Here is a 13,994-nt window from a genome sequence, read left to right on the forward strand (position 1 = left end):
TTTGGTATCTCTGGCCAGGAGGGATTATAGTATGGTACACAGGAGGGCTGTTACCCTTCCCTTTATAGTTATGACAGTGAGGGAGGAAAACATAGTGCCATTTACATCACCCCATGCTGCTTCTCTGCTGTAGGTATTTTCCTTATGGCCCCTGGACTCAGCTGGACTCTGCAAGTCCTTTTTCAGAACCTTCCCAGGGAAACAGACCCAGTTTGGAGGGGGTAGAGATTGCTGTTCGTTATTCATTTTAACAAGAGCTATCTCCTTCCTCAGTAAAGGTGATCTGCCCCTGCCCTTTATGCTTTCCATTGTCCCTTAAATCAGGGCTTTGGAGCGGAGCCCAGAGCGTGGAGCAGCTCCGGAGCAGTGGAGCTGCAGGCTTTTGCCTGGAGCTGGAGCGAAGCCGGAGCACAGCTCCAAAGCCCTGCCTTAAATCCGTTCACTGCTACAGTTTTCCTTTCTCTCTCTCTCAGTTGTCCTATGTTGAATTGGCCCTTTTAGAGACCACCCTTCCTGTCACCAATGACAGGAAGAGCTCACTGCCAATAATGCAGCTGCAAAGTGCATCCCAGTGAAGCAAGTTAAAAATGAACAGAAAGTTTGGAATGGGAAGTGAAAGCCTCTGTCTGCACTTACAGGGCCCTGTCACTGTCTATTCTGAGCACCTTACAATCCACATTAACGTGAACTAGGAACCTATTAGTTCCCACCCATGGGGGCCACACAGGGGAGTTACAGCTCAGCACGTTGGTGTGCAATGCTATTCACACCCCCATAATCTGAACTGTGGGGCACTGTAGACATAGCCTAAGTGACTTGCCTCTGGCAGCACAAGGAGTCTGTAGCAGAACAGGGAGTTGAAGCCAGGTCTCCTGAGTCCTAGGGTAATGCCCTAATCACTGGACAATCTTTCCTTCCTAAAAGGAGTGTGAGATCAGAAGGGGCAAGATGGTAAGTGTCAGGGAGAGGCAGGGCCGGCTCCAGGGTTTTGGCCACCCCAAGCAGCCAAACAAACAAACAAACAAACAAAAAAAGCCGCGATCGCGATCTGCGGCGGCAATTTGGCAAGAGGTCCTTTGCTCCGAGCGGGAGTGAGGGACCGTCCGCCGAATTGCCGCCGAACAGCTGGACGTGCTGCCCCTCTCTGAAGTGGGTAAGCTGGTGCCTGGAGCCGGCCCTGGGGAGAGGAGTAGTAGGAAGAGAGGTCTGGTCTAAACTACAGAGTTAGTAAGCAAGGCAGCTTACGTTGACCTACCTATGGAAGTGTCTGCACTTAAATTTCGCTCCTGCTGATGTAACTGCCCCACTACACCAACTTAACTCCACCTCCATGAGCAGCGTAGAGTCATGGTCAATGCAGTTAAATTGACACCGCGTCAGTGTAGACGCTGCATTTTTTTATGCTAACTGTTACTGGCTTTCAGGAGCCGTCCCACAATGCCCCACACAGGCAGTCCAATGGGTGCAAGCGCTCCTAGGGAAGACACGCACTGCTGACTCAAGGAGCAAAGCGTAGACATGCACAAGTGATATAGTTACTGTAGCAGCTGTATGCTGACGTAAGTTAGGTCGATTTGTTTTGTAGTATAGACACGGCCTGAGAGGAGGATGGAAGAAACTGCAGAACATGACAGAAAGGAAGGAGAGTTCCTCTTGTTTGACTAGTTCAGTACAGTTCCTGGAGGGGAAACCATCTTCTGAATGGCTCTTGCAGCATGTTGATTATGGCATCAGATGTTCAGCTCTGACAGGTTTCAGTATCAGTTTAGTCTATTGCAAAATCTCCTGTCTGTATATTTTGATGAGATGAAACTGAGCCTGGTTCAGCTATTCACCTGTCAGTTCCTCTTTGTAAGTGCCTGCGAATCCCAAACTACATGTACTCTGGGGGCAGGAGAGGAGGTAAACTTGACTAATGCTGCCCCTTCTGCATGTGACCAGGCCGGCATGGCAGGGTGGATTTGGAGAGGAGCGGTGCAGAGTTGAGTGAAGTCTGAACACAGTCCAAGCTTTCCTGGAAGCCCACGCTATCTGCTTATGTGGTGACAATCTTGTATCAGTGAGATGGGTAAAAAGTGAAGGAGCTGAAGCCACTCAAAATAAAATAAAATAAATAAATAAGAAGTCCTTGCAATCTTGCTTCTTTCTGAACCATCTTTCATCGAGAGAGCTCTTTATTTTGAACCAATTCGGCAGAAGATCAATCGAGAAAGACGAGACTGTATCAGGTTCTGATTAAGCATAACTCAGGTTAAAGCCGTCAACAGACACATGACAACAGCTAAAGTCATTTCCTTGTATGGGCCCTCAAACACAAGGAATGTCACTGCCAAAAATATGGATTGAGTTTCTATTTATAAAATAGCAAGACGGTCTGGAGCTAAGAGGAGCTATATTTACTGAAGGGAACAAAAGCACTTCTGAGGATGGCCAGAGCACTGCAGAGCTTCTGAAGTCTGCCTAAACTGTTCTGGGAGTGGACAGAAGCTCTGGGGAAGCCCCAAAAGCTGCCTCAACCCTTCTGAAGCTGTTCCAGAACTGTACAGAGGCACGCAGGCATGGTGGAAGTAACGAAGTGTATGAGTGTGATGAGAAGAGAGGAAAGGGTGTTTAGAAGACTTGTGGTTTATTGGAGGAGATCAACTAAATCAAAGATAAAGCTTGGCAGCTTTGGGCTGTTTCTAGCGTATGATACTGAAGGCCTCCTTGCTATTCAAAGTGGGCAAGTACTGGGGGGTCCCAGCTCTGGCTGGGGAGAATTGGGGGGGGTGTGATTACTCTTGGAAGTAGCCAGGAGACCCTGCAGACTGAGGCAGATGCTCATAGGTTGTGAATGATGTTTCTGTGCTTCTGACAGCTGTCCCACTAGAATGGAGCCGGTAACCAGTTTCAACCAAATGCATGTCTGATCTGAAATGTGAGGAGAGGGGGGAATTGCCTGTCCTTAACTCAATGCTGGGAAGTCTCTTCATCTCACTGTCCAAAGCAGATTGAGTGAGCGAACTGCTGACTAAATACCAGTGACAGGAACAAGGCTCAGTGTCAACCAGGAGTAAGCTTTGGGAAAGCCCTGGTAGCATCAGTCTCTGCCGGGTTAGTTTAATGAGGTTCGACGAGAATAAGCTAGAGGGTTGCTGTACCCTTCCTCCTCCCCGCCCACGTAACGCCGCACAGGGTGGGAACCTTCAGTGAGTTTGATGCTGTTGAACAATGCCAGATTGGCAGCTGGGAAGATCAGTGTCCACCCTAGCTACGGAGCTGATGCAGCTGCAGTGGAACCTTTCGTCATGCTAAGCTGCCAAAACTGCTTCAATCCAGAGCTCTGGGAGAGAAAACGAGAGTTCACTCTCTGGGCCCAGCCAGGTCTTGTCCTCTAAGTTGAGTTGTCATCGAGCTGGTGTCTTTTTAGCGACTTGGACGCCTGTCCCCTAGGAACTCAACCAGTCCCCTTCTCCCCGTGTGTATCGTGTCTTAGCCATACATCTGGTTTTTGCTCAAACTTGCAGCATGCAAAGAATCTGGGAGACGACTGGATATCAGAATCAGGGCCGGCTCCAGCATTTCTGCTGCCCCAAGCAAAAAAAAAAAGCCGCGATCGGCAGCAGCAGTTCAGCGACAGGTCCTTCGCTCCTAGAGGGAGTAAGGGACCTGCCGCCCCCGAATTGCCGCAGGTGCCGCCCCTCTCCCTTGGCCGCCCCAAGCACCTGCTTGTTAAGCTGGTGCCTGGAGCCGGCCCTGATCAGAATAGATTGCTGCATGGGATAAGACAAACAAAAGCTCCCCCATTTGTGCATTAGCAGCTGTCCCCAATGATTTGAAGGTCCTTTTATGTTACTCTGTGGCTCTTTGTCCTGTATCCTATTGTAAATCTGACTCTGATCCATATATTTCATCTATCTTCACAGATATCAGAGAGCTCTCTAATGCAGTGGCCTCAAACCCAGTGGCAGGAGGAGAAATCTTGCATCTGTGTCCTAAAATTGTTGCCGTGGGGGGTGGGGATTTATAAAAGAAAACTCAAATATCTGTAAATGATGAGTCAGTGAAATGTTGTTGGTATTTCCTGGGAACTAGCTGAGGTTGTTCTTTTCTCTCTTTCTGTTGTATCTTTCCTTTGGAATCCTGGGTTGCCATGGTAATGATTTCAGAGCGATTTTATTCTGCAACGTTTCTAGCAGCTGAGCACTTTGCATCGTCTTCTGGATGCACAATGGGCAGAATCAGTTGGATCAGAGGGGCCTTCTGGCAGGTCATCCCCGTCCATCCCTTGCATTGTGGCAGGACTGATTTTGTTATTGTTAGTGGGTTAAGGATAAAATCCTCTTTGGAGCTTTCTGGCCTTTGCTCAAATGTCCATGCAGGAAGGGAGGAGGCAGGGACTGGTGAGAAATATTGTTCAGACTGCATAATTCCTATTGCTCTCATCTCATCGTCAACTGTAACTGGGAAATTAAAAGCGGCCAACTCAGGAGAATTTCACTAATCCTCAGCTGTACCCACCAGGCATTTACTAGTGTAGCTTTCAAGTCAGCAAACAAATGCACTCCAGCAAATAAGCACATACATACTGAAGTGATGGGTACTGCAGAAAACCCCAAGGATACGCCAACACAGCACAGTTAACCCGGGCTCTTACCCTGGTTCTAGCCCAGCCCCCACTACCATCCATATAGAAAAACCTCTGGCTTGTGTTTGAAGGCGCTTTAAGCTGGGCTACTTTATCCAGTGGGAAGTGTAGGTGAGAACGCGGGCTCTGCTTTAATGTTGACTGGCACCTGCCCATTTGGACGTGAAGATGTAGGGTCCTGAGCCACTCGAGTGCTGACAGTCCTCCACTGCCCTTCCCATGCTTCCCCACCGTCCCCCAAGGACAGACAAGTTCTCCCACAACTGACTGGGAAAGAATCGTAGGGCATCTCAGCACAAAGAATTATGGGTCGTGCCCCCAGAAAAAACACAGACAATTGCAGAATTAGTGAGGACACAGTAACGTGGAGTGGGGTTGCAGTGAGGACACTCTCCCTTGGGATAGGCCTAGACCTGTGTACTAGTCACTCAGATTAGCAGTGCAAGGAGGCTAAAAAGAGGATGTGGAGAAAACACTGGAGAGCAAGGGATGGGGATGTGTGGTGTAGACATAGCCTAAGCCACCTTTGAACTTGCCCTTATCCAAGACAAATTAGAGATATCAAATGACAGTGGGAATTAATAGGATGAAGACATATACGTTATTCCTTATGTCCTCTAAGCCGGGACTCCCGTATGATGCTCCAAACCCTTCTATCTAGATTTCTGAAATTGTGGGGCCTGTCTGAGGAGTCCATGAAACATTTTGTCATTTGTTATTTGCACCTACAGGCTCAGATGAGATGGGGGTCCTATTGCAGTAGGTGTTATAGGGACACACAGCAAGGGACACTCCCTGCCCTGGAAACCTTACATCTAATCAAAATGAGTAAGACAATCAAAGGGTGGGAAGAAGGAAGCATGATTATTCCCATTTTACAGACAGATGAGCAGAAACAGAGAGGTTAAATGACTTGCCCAAGATCACCCAGGAAATCTTTGGCAGAGCAGGGAGATTTTCTGAGCTCCAGTCCAGTGCCTTAACTACAAAACCATCCTTCCTTCCTACAGCCCATTCCCATCACATACACGGACAGTCACTCTCAGACATGTACCGTGCCTCCTGTATTTTGCAAGAAGAGCACTCGGCCCTTGTGATGCTTCCCGGGGGTACTCAGGGTTGCGCAGCACCTTGCTAGCACCTGCCCTTAGCACCAGGCAGTCTTATCTGTGTCTGCCATGGCTCAGCTCCCTGACTCCACCAGTCCCAGGCAACACAAGCATTGCCTTCCAGGCCCCTGCAGGCCTTGCACGCTCTGCGCAGGTTAGCAATAGGCACCCGCTGACCCCCGAATCCTCAGAGCGTCCCCCTGGAGCGCTCAGCCTCCTCTCCAGTGAACACTCACAGAGCTCTCAGATGCTCTACTCCCAAAGGGGCAGCATGCACCAGCATCCAAGATTCAACTCAGGATCACCGCTCTACTTAACACACAGAACTGAGCTAGGTCTAGCGGTGTATTTATAGGGAAAACAAGAATACGTTTGTTATCGGCAAACAGACATTCAAGTGATAGGATGTACAACTATTGGAAACAAATGATTATGTATAAAATAAAATCATAGCCTGCTTTCTGGAGCCTAAACTTAACGCACAAGGCATTTGCGTGTCTTCTACAAGATAGATTGCTCCAAGTCCTTTTCCCAGGTTTCAACCAGGATGGTTGAAATCCCCCCTTTCACACGATCGAGGCAGCTTGTCTTCTGGAGGATTCCAGGGCGTCTCTGATCTGTGATCTTCCCTCGAAAACAAGCCATTTTCGCTGCTCCCCACCCCAGCTCTTTACCTCTTCCTGTTTGTTTTCTTTTGTAGTCTCCACAAGACCTTCATTGACATTTGACTCAATATGCTAATAGACGTCTGTTGTAAGACGCACAGTACATAGACTCACGCCTTCGTTAGAGACCTGACGTGACATTCTTTTGGTGAAGCCAGGGGATCCTTGTACCCCTATGATAACCCTGTGCTCGCTGCCAGTTGGCATCAAGCGGTCCTTGGATCCCAGCCCCCTCTTCAGGAGGCCCCATCTTAGACTGACAATAGCTGATCCAATCCAGAGAGATTGCTCCTGCCAAGATGAGATGTCTTTGAACCGCAAGGAGTGCTTTTGGCTGCTTCTCCCTAGACTCTTCAGTCTAAGCTTGGGAGAGCCTGGCTTTGACAGCAACAGCTCAAGTTTCACTTGTTCCTCTCCAGTTGCCCATGTTACTTGACTCCATTGTGATTCCCTCTAACTTGCACGGTTTGAAATCAGTAAGCAGGGTTCAATACGCTTCTCCCGTGAGCAGCAAGAGAGGTTTCATCCCATCTGAATCATTCTGCTTACTGGGAGGGGGAAGAAATGAATTCATCTCTGTGAGTTCCAGACACAATGTGCCCTGCAGAGATCTCTCCCCCCCCCACCACCACAATGCTCTGGGCTGATAAATTTGCAGTCTCCTAGAACAGGAGCCAGAACAGCGGAAATCATTTCCTTACAGCCACAGTGGATGCCCTGAATGGCTCAATTCTTGACAACGACAGTAAGACCTTATTGATGCTCTCACATATTCTCCTCTGCAGGAGGCTTGGAAAACCTACATTGGATTATCCACATGGTGTTTGAGAGACACGGTGCTGTCTTTTCACATCATACGTGCAGCCAGAGCATGTCAACATACTGCTTGATTCATCAACAAATGGACCATAGTGCACATGCAAACACACCATTCATAGCACTGGGTGTATCCGGGACAATCTCACGGACACTACAGCTATGTAGCCTGTAAGACTGGGGGCCCGGGAAACAGAATTTTGTATTCACCAAAGCCTCCACTAAAATCTGGTCCAATGATTTCATTTGAATCACACTTAGATCTCACTCTTTCAAGGTGCTTGTGGTTTAATCATAGGGAGCTTTCCTGTTAATTAGTCGCTGCTGCCTCCAATGAGAGAATTAGCGAAATCTTCTATGAATGAAGAATCTCAATCTAACACAGATGCACTTTAATCTAATTGGAAGGAGGTGGTATTATGCTGCAAGTGAGACTCATGTTTTGCATTGAGAATGATCGTAAACTAAATAAATCTTGTGTTCTCCAAAATCAGCAGTTCCCCACTAAATTCAGGGCCCTCTCAGAGTATTTGAGACAAACTCTCTTGTTTATGACAGTGTGGGGAAGAACAACCCGGTCTTGTAGGAAAGAAAGTTGCACATCCTTGGCAACACATCCTAGCAACTGGTTCTTTGTCAGGAATCTTTGACTATCCCAGGTATATTTTGTCAGTATCGCTAAAGAGAGCACTTGACATGTTCACCAGCTCTTAAGGTATGTCTACATTGCAATTGGAGGTTTGGATTGCAGCACACGTAGAGATATCTCTACTAGCTTTAATCTCGCTAGTGTGAGTACCAATAGCAGTGAAACTGCAGCACCAAAGACTTCAGCGCAAGCTAGTCACCCACATAATTGTTCAGGGTCCCAGACAAGCTGGTATAGCGTACTCATGCTGCTGCAGCTCACTGTGTTAGTTGTAGTGACCGAGGCACAGGCAGCTCGCCCAATAGTATCCATGGCCAGAATCAAAGGCAAGAGTCTGGAGTAAGATGGGGCAAAAGACGAAGCCTGTAGCAGTAGCAAAGCAGAATCTGCATTGTTGCTTAGCTGGGTCCCCGGGGCAACTTCCTGGTTTAAATAGTTGATGTGGACCAATCAGGCAGCCACAGAAGTTCTGTCACTCTGGCCTCTTTGGCTGGTACTTCCTGCATTGCCTAGCCCTCCAGTAATTGTTGGACGCTGCTCAGCTTGGCTCTCTGTGGGGTGATGTGGAGGCATCTGCCACCTAGGATCCTACAATGCTGAGTTCTAGATCTGCAGATCCTTACATTGGTATTTGCACTCGCTAGAGCAAAGCTAGCTCAGGTGGGCCTATGTGTGCTGTGAGCATACCTCTGACTGCAATGTAGACATACCCTACGGCAGGAGAGTTTTTGAAAGTCATATTTTTGTATGTCTCCTTGGAAACAGGACAGCTGAGACTGTTCAAACTGCCTATGGGGATTTGGACCCCCAATTGGGAATCTCAGGTCCAAATCCCCCAGGCAGCTTTGACAGTCTCAAGCCACGTGTACTTTGGTAAACAAAGACATGGTGGATACGGTGCTCATGAAAGGGAGGCTGAATGGAAAGCGCTACAGACTGAATATGGGTGGTTTTTCCTTGAGAGTTACCTGGACTCTGTCCATGTCGGCCATGGGAGAGCCATGACAGGATTCAGAGGAAGCGGAAATGGATGGATTTTATTTTTCCTCAGGCGTTGTTTGATGAGAGCGAAGGATAAACCCTCTGCCATAACCTGGATGCTGGTATGAGGGACACCGAGCTCCCAGCATCTGCACTGCCCATCCTCATGCCGTCTCCCCCACCCCCCTCCTGAGCTCTGAAAGTGCTTGGAGTTAGAGATCCGGAGAGCCCACTAATGAGTGGTGCGGGCTACAGGATGACATCCTTGCTCTTTGTAATGCAGGAAGCAGGTTATTTTCAAATCTCGCATCTAATGGCTTTCCTGCCAGATAAACAACATAAGCCGCCTGTATTCCCCACTTCAGCTCCCAGGCCATCTCTCTGGCACCAGAATGATTTTCCCACAGCTTGAACTCCAGCCAGAGCAGTGACACCAATTACAGATTTTGGTTACCTCAGGATGTTGCTTTCTGAGATGATTTACAACAGCATCTGTCAGGTGAAGCCCTTCTGAGCTGTGGCTGATTATTAACAATGCTTTCCGGTCCTTCTGGCAATGAGTGGGGAGACTGGCTGATTCCCACTGACAGGTCCCTGTACTTATCTCTCATCTTACCAGGGTTAAAGCTCTGCAGGGCACTTGTAAACAAAGAACCGGTGTCCGGGACGCGTTGGGATTAGACACAGCCTGCATCAGGTGCCTTTAATGGCTTGCTTTATGCACGTCTCTCATGTGGGGAATGCAGCCTCAGCTATTTGCCTCTGTATACATAGCTGTTGCTTTTAATAGAAGGATCAGGCTTGAATAGGCTGTCAAAGAACCCGAGCAAGTTAGGTGCCCAGCTCCCATTGAATTTCAGTGGGAGTTTGAAGCCTAAATCCCTCAGCTCTTTGGGAAATCCCACCCATAAAATCTACTACCAGGTCTGCCTTTGGCTCACGGTGTGACTTGGGGTAATCAATTGGCCCCTCTTTGTCTTTTAGTTTCTCCATCTGTAAAATGGGGATGGTACCTGTACATCTAGCAGACGGAAGGCGCCAGTTAAGTGCAAAGTATTATTACTTTTTTGTACTTAATCTTAGATAGGGTGACCAGATGTCCTGATTTTATAGGGACAGTCTCGATTTTTAGGTCTTTTTCTCACATTGGCACCTATTACCCCCCACCTCCTGTCCCGATTTTTGACACTTGCTATCTGGTCAGCCTAATCTTAGATCCCCTCCTTGACTGGCTTCATTTTTTAATGTTTCTTCCTGCATCCTCCAGGAATGGATAGCTCATCTATGGGAGAGGGAGCCAGGTTCTAGCCTGGCTCATGACCATCAGCAGAGTTCACTGAGTTCTCATTGCAGGGCCAGATTTTCCCTCTGTTATACATGGGCAACCCTGTTGAGCAGACATACTGTATCATGTTTTTTATGGCAAAAGGATTGCACAGGTGTTGTTGATGGCAGAATGTGACCTATAGGCTCCAAATTACTGGTAATGATGTGTGAGGAGGAAAGATTCCAAGAGCACATTTCTTTGCATAACGAAATAGCTGCCATAAAGAAAATAACAGCACAGGCTGTCTCTGAGCCTCTGCAGTTATGAATGAGTTGGCAGTTTTCATGACAAGTGCAGGCTTTTGAAATTGTCCTGGGATGGCACTTGACATACAAGTTCTCGGCCGATTTATGATTTTGTGTGTGTGTTCCAGGACATAGATCATTTTAAACCAAGTATGTGTTTAATCGCGTGAGTTAAAGCAGTTTTATTTTAACTCAAGATCAGCAAGAAAAGTAATGTCAAACTCTAGCTCCAGGATTTAGTTACTGATGAGAGTGACGCGTCAAGCTGCAAATCGATAAATAACCCTTTGTTTTCTTTCCCTCTGGTTCCTCTTCAGCACATGTAAATCTTTTGCCTTCTGCCCTTTTTGTTCTTGAAAAAGTAAATATTTTCTGAGCTCCGGCCTCTTTCGTGGGCTGAGTACTGTTGATGTCATGAAGGGAATCAAAAGCACTTTGAAATGGCTGAGGGATCCGAAGTGCCCAAACAATATCTGCTAAGCACACCCGGTAATTCCCTTCCATAACATTTTTTTTTTTTTGACACAGCCATTTTCCCAATCACTAGATAGGGATTTAATTTTGTTATAACAAACTCCTGCCGGTGTTGGTGCAAATCTGGAGGGATTACAATCTGATGTCGGAACAATTTTGGTCCAGGTTTACGGAGTAAATATTATGCCAGGAGGGCGGAAGGCAAAGTGAAATATAAGATTCAGCGTACGTCTGTGGAGATTTAGACATTGAGAAACAAAGAAAGAGAATTCAGTGCAAAAAATGGCTTTGTCTCTCTAATCTGTGTATTTATAAAGCCTTATTCACTGTGGGTATCTCGGTGCACTGAGGCACAAATGATTGCAAGTGACTACATCCTGTGTAAGGCTACGGTGACATCCTGGAACCACCCCTGTTGTGCCTAGGTATTGCAACACTTCTGTTCCTGTCTTGCATGGTTTCAGAAGAGTGGGAACTCTTGTATTTAGAGCCCTGCAGCACATGCTACAGTGGCGCCAGGTCACAGATGAAATTGCCAGCTAATTTTAGGATATTCCTCGTCTTATTTTGTCAGTTGTAAAGTTGCTTAAATTTTACATGCTTAGATACTTTGCTGATTGGGACCTAACTCAGGAGAATGAGAGTCGCAGCTCCCAGATTCTATTTCTACTCTGCTATAGAGTCACTGGGTGACCTCAGATAATTCACTCTTTGTGCCTCCGTTTACTCTTCTGTAATGTGTTTATCATAGTTGGTGCCTAGCTCACATGTATATCAAAAGGCTTAATTAGTTTTTGTAACGTGCTTTGAGATCCCCAGGTGAAAGGCACTGGAGAAGCTCAAAGTATTAAATGCAAGTCTGGTAGCACCACCTATTATTAAGGTTGCCTGACACTTCCCATTATAAGACCCTGTTTCCAGCTGCTTGTATCTCTGCCTAATTCTATTTAGAGAGTAGGTGCAGAGTAAGATTTTCAAAAGTGTCTAGTGATTTTGGGGTACCTCCATTTTTAGGTTCCCAATTTGAGAAACCTTGAGCGATTTTCACATTGAGGGCACTCAGCACTTTCTGGAAGTCAGGTTCCTTTGAGGCATCTCAAGTTATGCACCTACGATCCCTAATCACATTTGAAAATCTTAGCTTTAGTCTTTATGTAAGATTAAGATACCTAGTAAATTAAAGAATAGACCCGTAATTGATGTGTGTGAGAAAACACTCTGGTTTGCCCTTTGTATAGGATAATCTGTGTGTGAGTTACAGATAATGCTCAATTTCTCTATTGGACAGTGTTACAAATGTCTCCTGTTATAGTAGTAATCAATCAAATGCACATGGTCTACTAAGGACTGTTGCACTAGCCAGAATGACCATGGTTGATGGCATCACACCAGGCATCAAAGTGGTGATGCTATAGTTAATGTGGATTTAATGGGTGGATTTACCTCTATAATCTATAATAAGTGCTATATTTTACGCTGTCCTGTTGGAGTTTTTCCATCTGCTATCTTGCTCTTTTACTCACTTGGCTGAAAATTATACTTTTAGTGACATGCACTTTACATCACCATTTGCATCCTTCTGTAATTGGCCCTGGTCTATTTTGTGGTCTAAATCTGAGCACCTCTAGAGAGCAGATTTGTATCATGTAACTACTCCCCCCCCCCTTTGTTCTTAATCGCAGCCTGAGGAACTCACCAATGCCTTGGAGATCAGCAATATTGTCTTCACTAGCCTCTTTGCCCTGGAGATGCTGCTGAAAGTCCTCGTGTATGGTCCATTTGGCTACATCAAAAATCCATACAACATCTTTGATGGGATCATTGTAGTGATCAGGTACAAGCATGGTGGTCTGGTTACAAGGGTTTCTGTTCTCTGGACTGTTGAATTAAAACAGAGGATAATGGATAAAATGGCCTTTCTGGGTCACTTAGGCCCCTGTGCTCCTGTGTTAGCTTTTGTACCCCATATGTTGTTTCTCCATAAATTCTCTACTCTTCTGAAAACTCCCTGTAGCAACCCACCTTGTTATTGTCTTTGGTAGTTCATTAGATATGCAGCTATCCTTAGTATAATGGCCCTTTGCCAAAGTTTTCCATGTGCCCAGCCATGCTTTTTTGTGATACCTCGTTTAGAGCCTTATTTAATAGCACGTGTCCTTTCTGTTCCCTCATATCTATGCCTACTTCTGAGTTCCTCTTTCATAGTCCTCCCCCGCACCTCAAAGTATACACACCCCATCTCTCTGACTTCTGTGCATCATTAATATCATGAATTTGAATCCTTGGATCATTATTTTCACCTTCTGTAAGAACCCTAATGGACCATCACTGGTTCCCTATGCAGTGTTAATTAATTTGCTGTGACATATTTTATACCATCTACTGTATATTATTAAAGATGCCTATAGATAAATGACTGCCCACACCCCTGCATGCCAAGGCTAGCTTTGTGGGGTTTTGGTTGCCTGGTTTTGATTTTGTTTGGGTTTTTTTAGAGAGAGCCCCAAACACGTCCAGATATTGGGGAAGTTTAGACATAAACTCTTCAGCTGACAAATGTCTTGTTGGGTCTTTGTGCCCACTTCCCCACTGGGCACATGTGAACACTGTAATTGTGCATTCAGATGCACTCAGTGATTTACAGGCATGTTTTTGGCATGCTCTAATGGGACTCCATTCTTTGCAAATCTGACACTAATTCAGGTATCAGAAGGCACTGTCCGTACAGACCTTCCTGATAGGCTCCCTACTTCACATCCCTGTTTTCTCTGAGCTTCACCAACTTGGAAAGCGGATCTTTCCTTTCACTTCTCTCTCCCTTCCTATCGTCGCTGTCTCCGTGCATTTATGTTCAGTTCTTCCTTTTCCACACCCAGTCCCATACTGTTAATCTCTTTTCTTCCTTAGCGTCTGGGAGATAGTGGGACAGCAAGGCGGGGGCCTGTCAGTTCTGCGGACATTCCGTCTCATGCGAGTCCTGAAGCTGGTCCGCTTCATGCCTGCCCTCCAGCGCCAGCTAGTGGTCCTTATGAAGACCATGGACAACGTGGCCACCTTCTGCATGTTACTGATGCTTTTCATCTTCATCTTTAGGTGAGTAC

The 13,994-nt window shown here is 46.5% G+C and overlaps 1 protein-coding gene across 16 annotated transcripts in view; it reads left to right on the forward strand.

Annotated features, from left to right (window-relative positions):
• Nucleotides 1–13,994, forward strand: part of LOC117887252 (canalicular multispecific organic anion transporter 2-like) — a 255,099-nt gene that overhangs the window by 52,326 nt on the left and 188,779 nt on the right. For all 16 annotated transcript variants that reach the window (XM_034789635.1, XM_034789622.1, XM_034789620.1 and 13 more), the window contains 2 exons: nucleotides 12,576–12,727; nucleotides 13,801–13,986. In XM_034789635.1, coding sequence (XP_034645526.1) covers nucleotides 12,576–12,727; nucleotides 13,801–13,986 — 338 coding nt within the window. The remainder of the gene's footprint in view (nucleotides 1–12,575; nucleotides 12,728–13,800; nucleotides 13,987–13,994) is intronic.

Source organism: Trachemys scripta, chromosome 14 (genome assembly GCF_013100865.1).
Source record: "Trachemys scripta elegans isolate TJP31775 chromosome 14, CAS_Tse_1.0, whole genome shotgun sequence".
Lineage (NCBI taxonomy): Eukaryota > Metazoa > Chordata > Testudines > Emydidae > Trachemys > Trachemys scripta.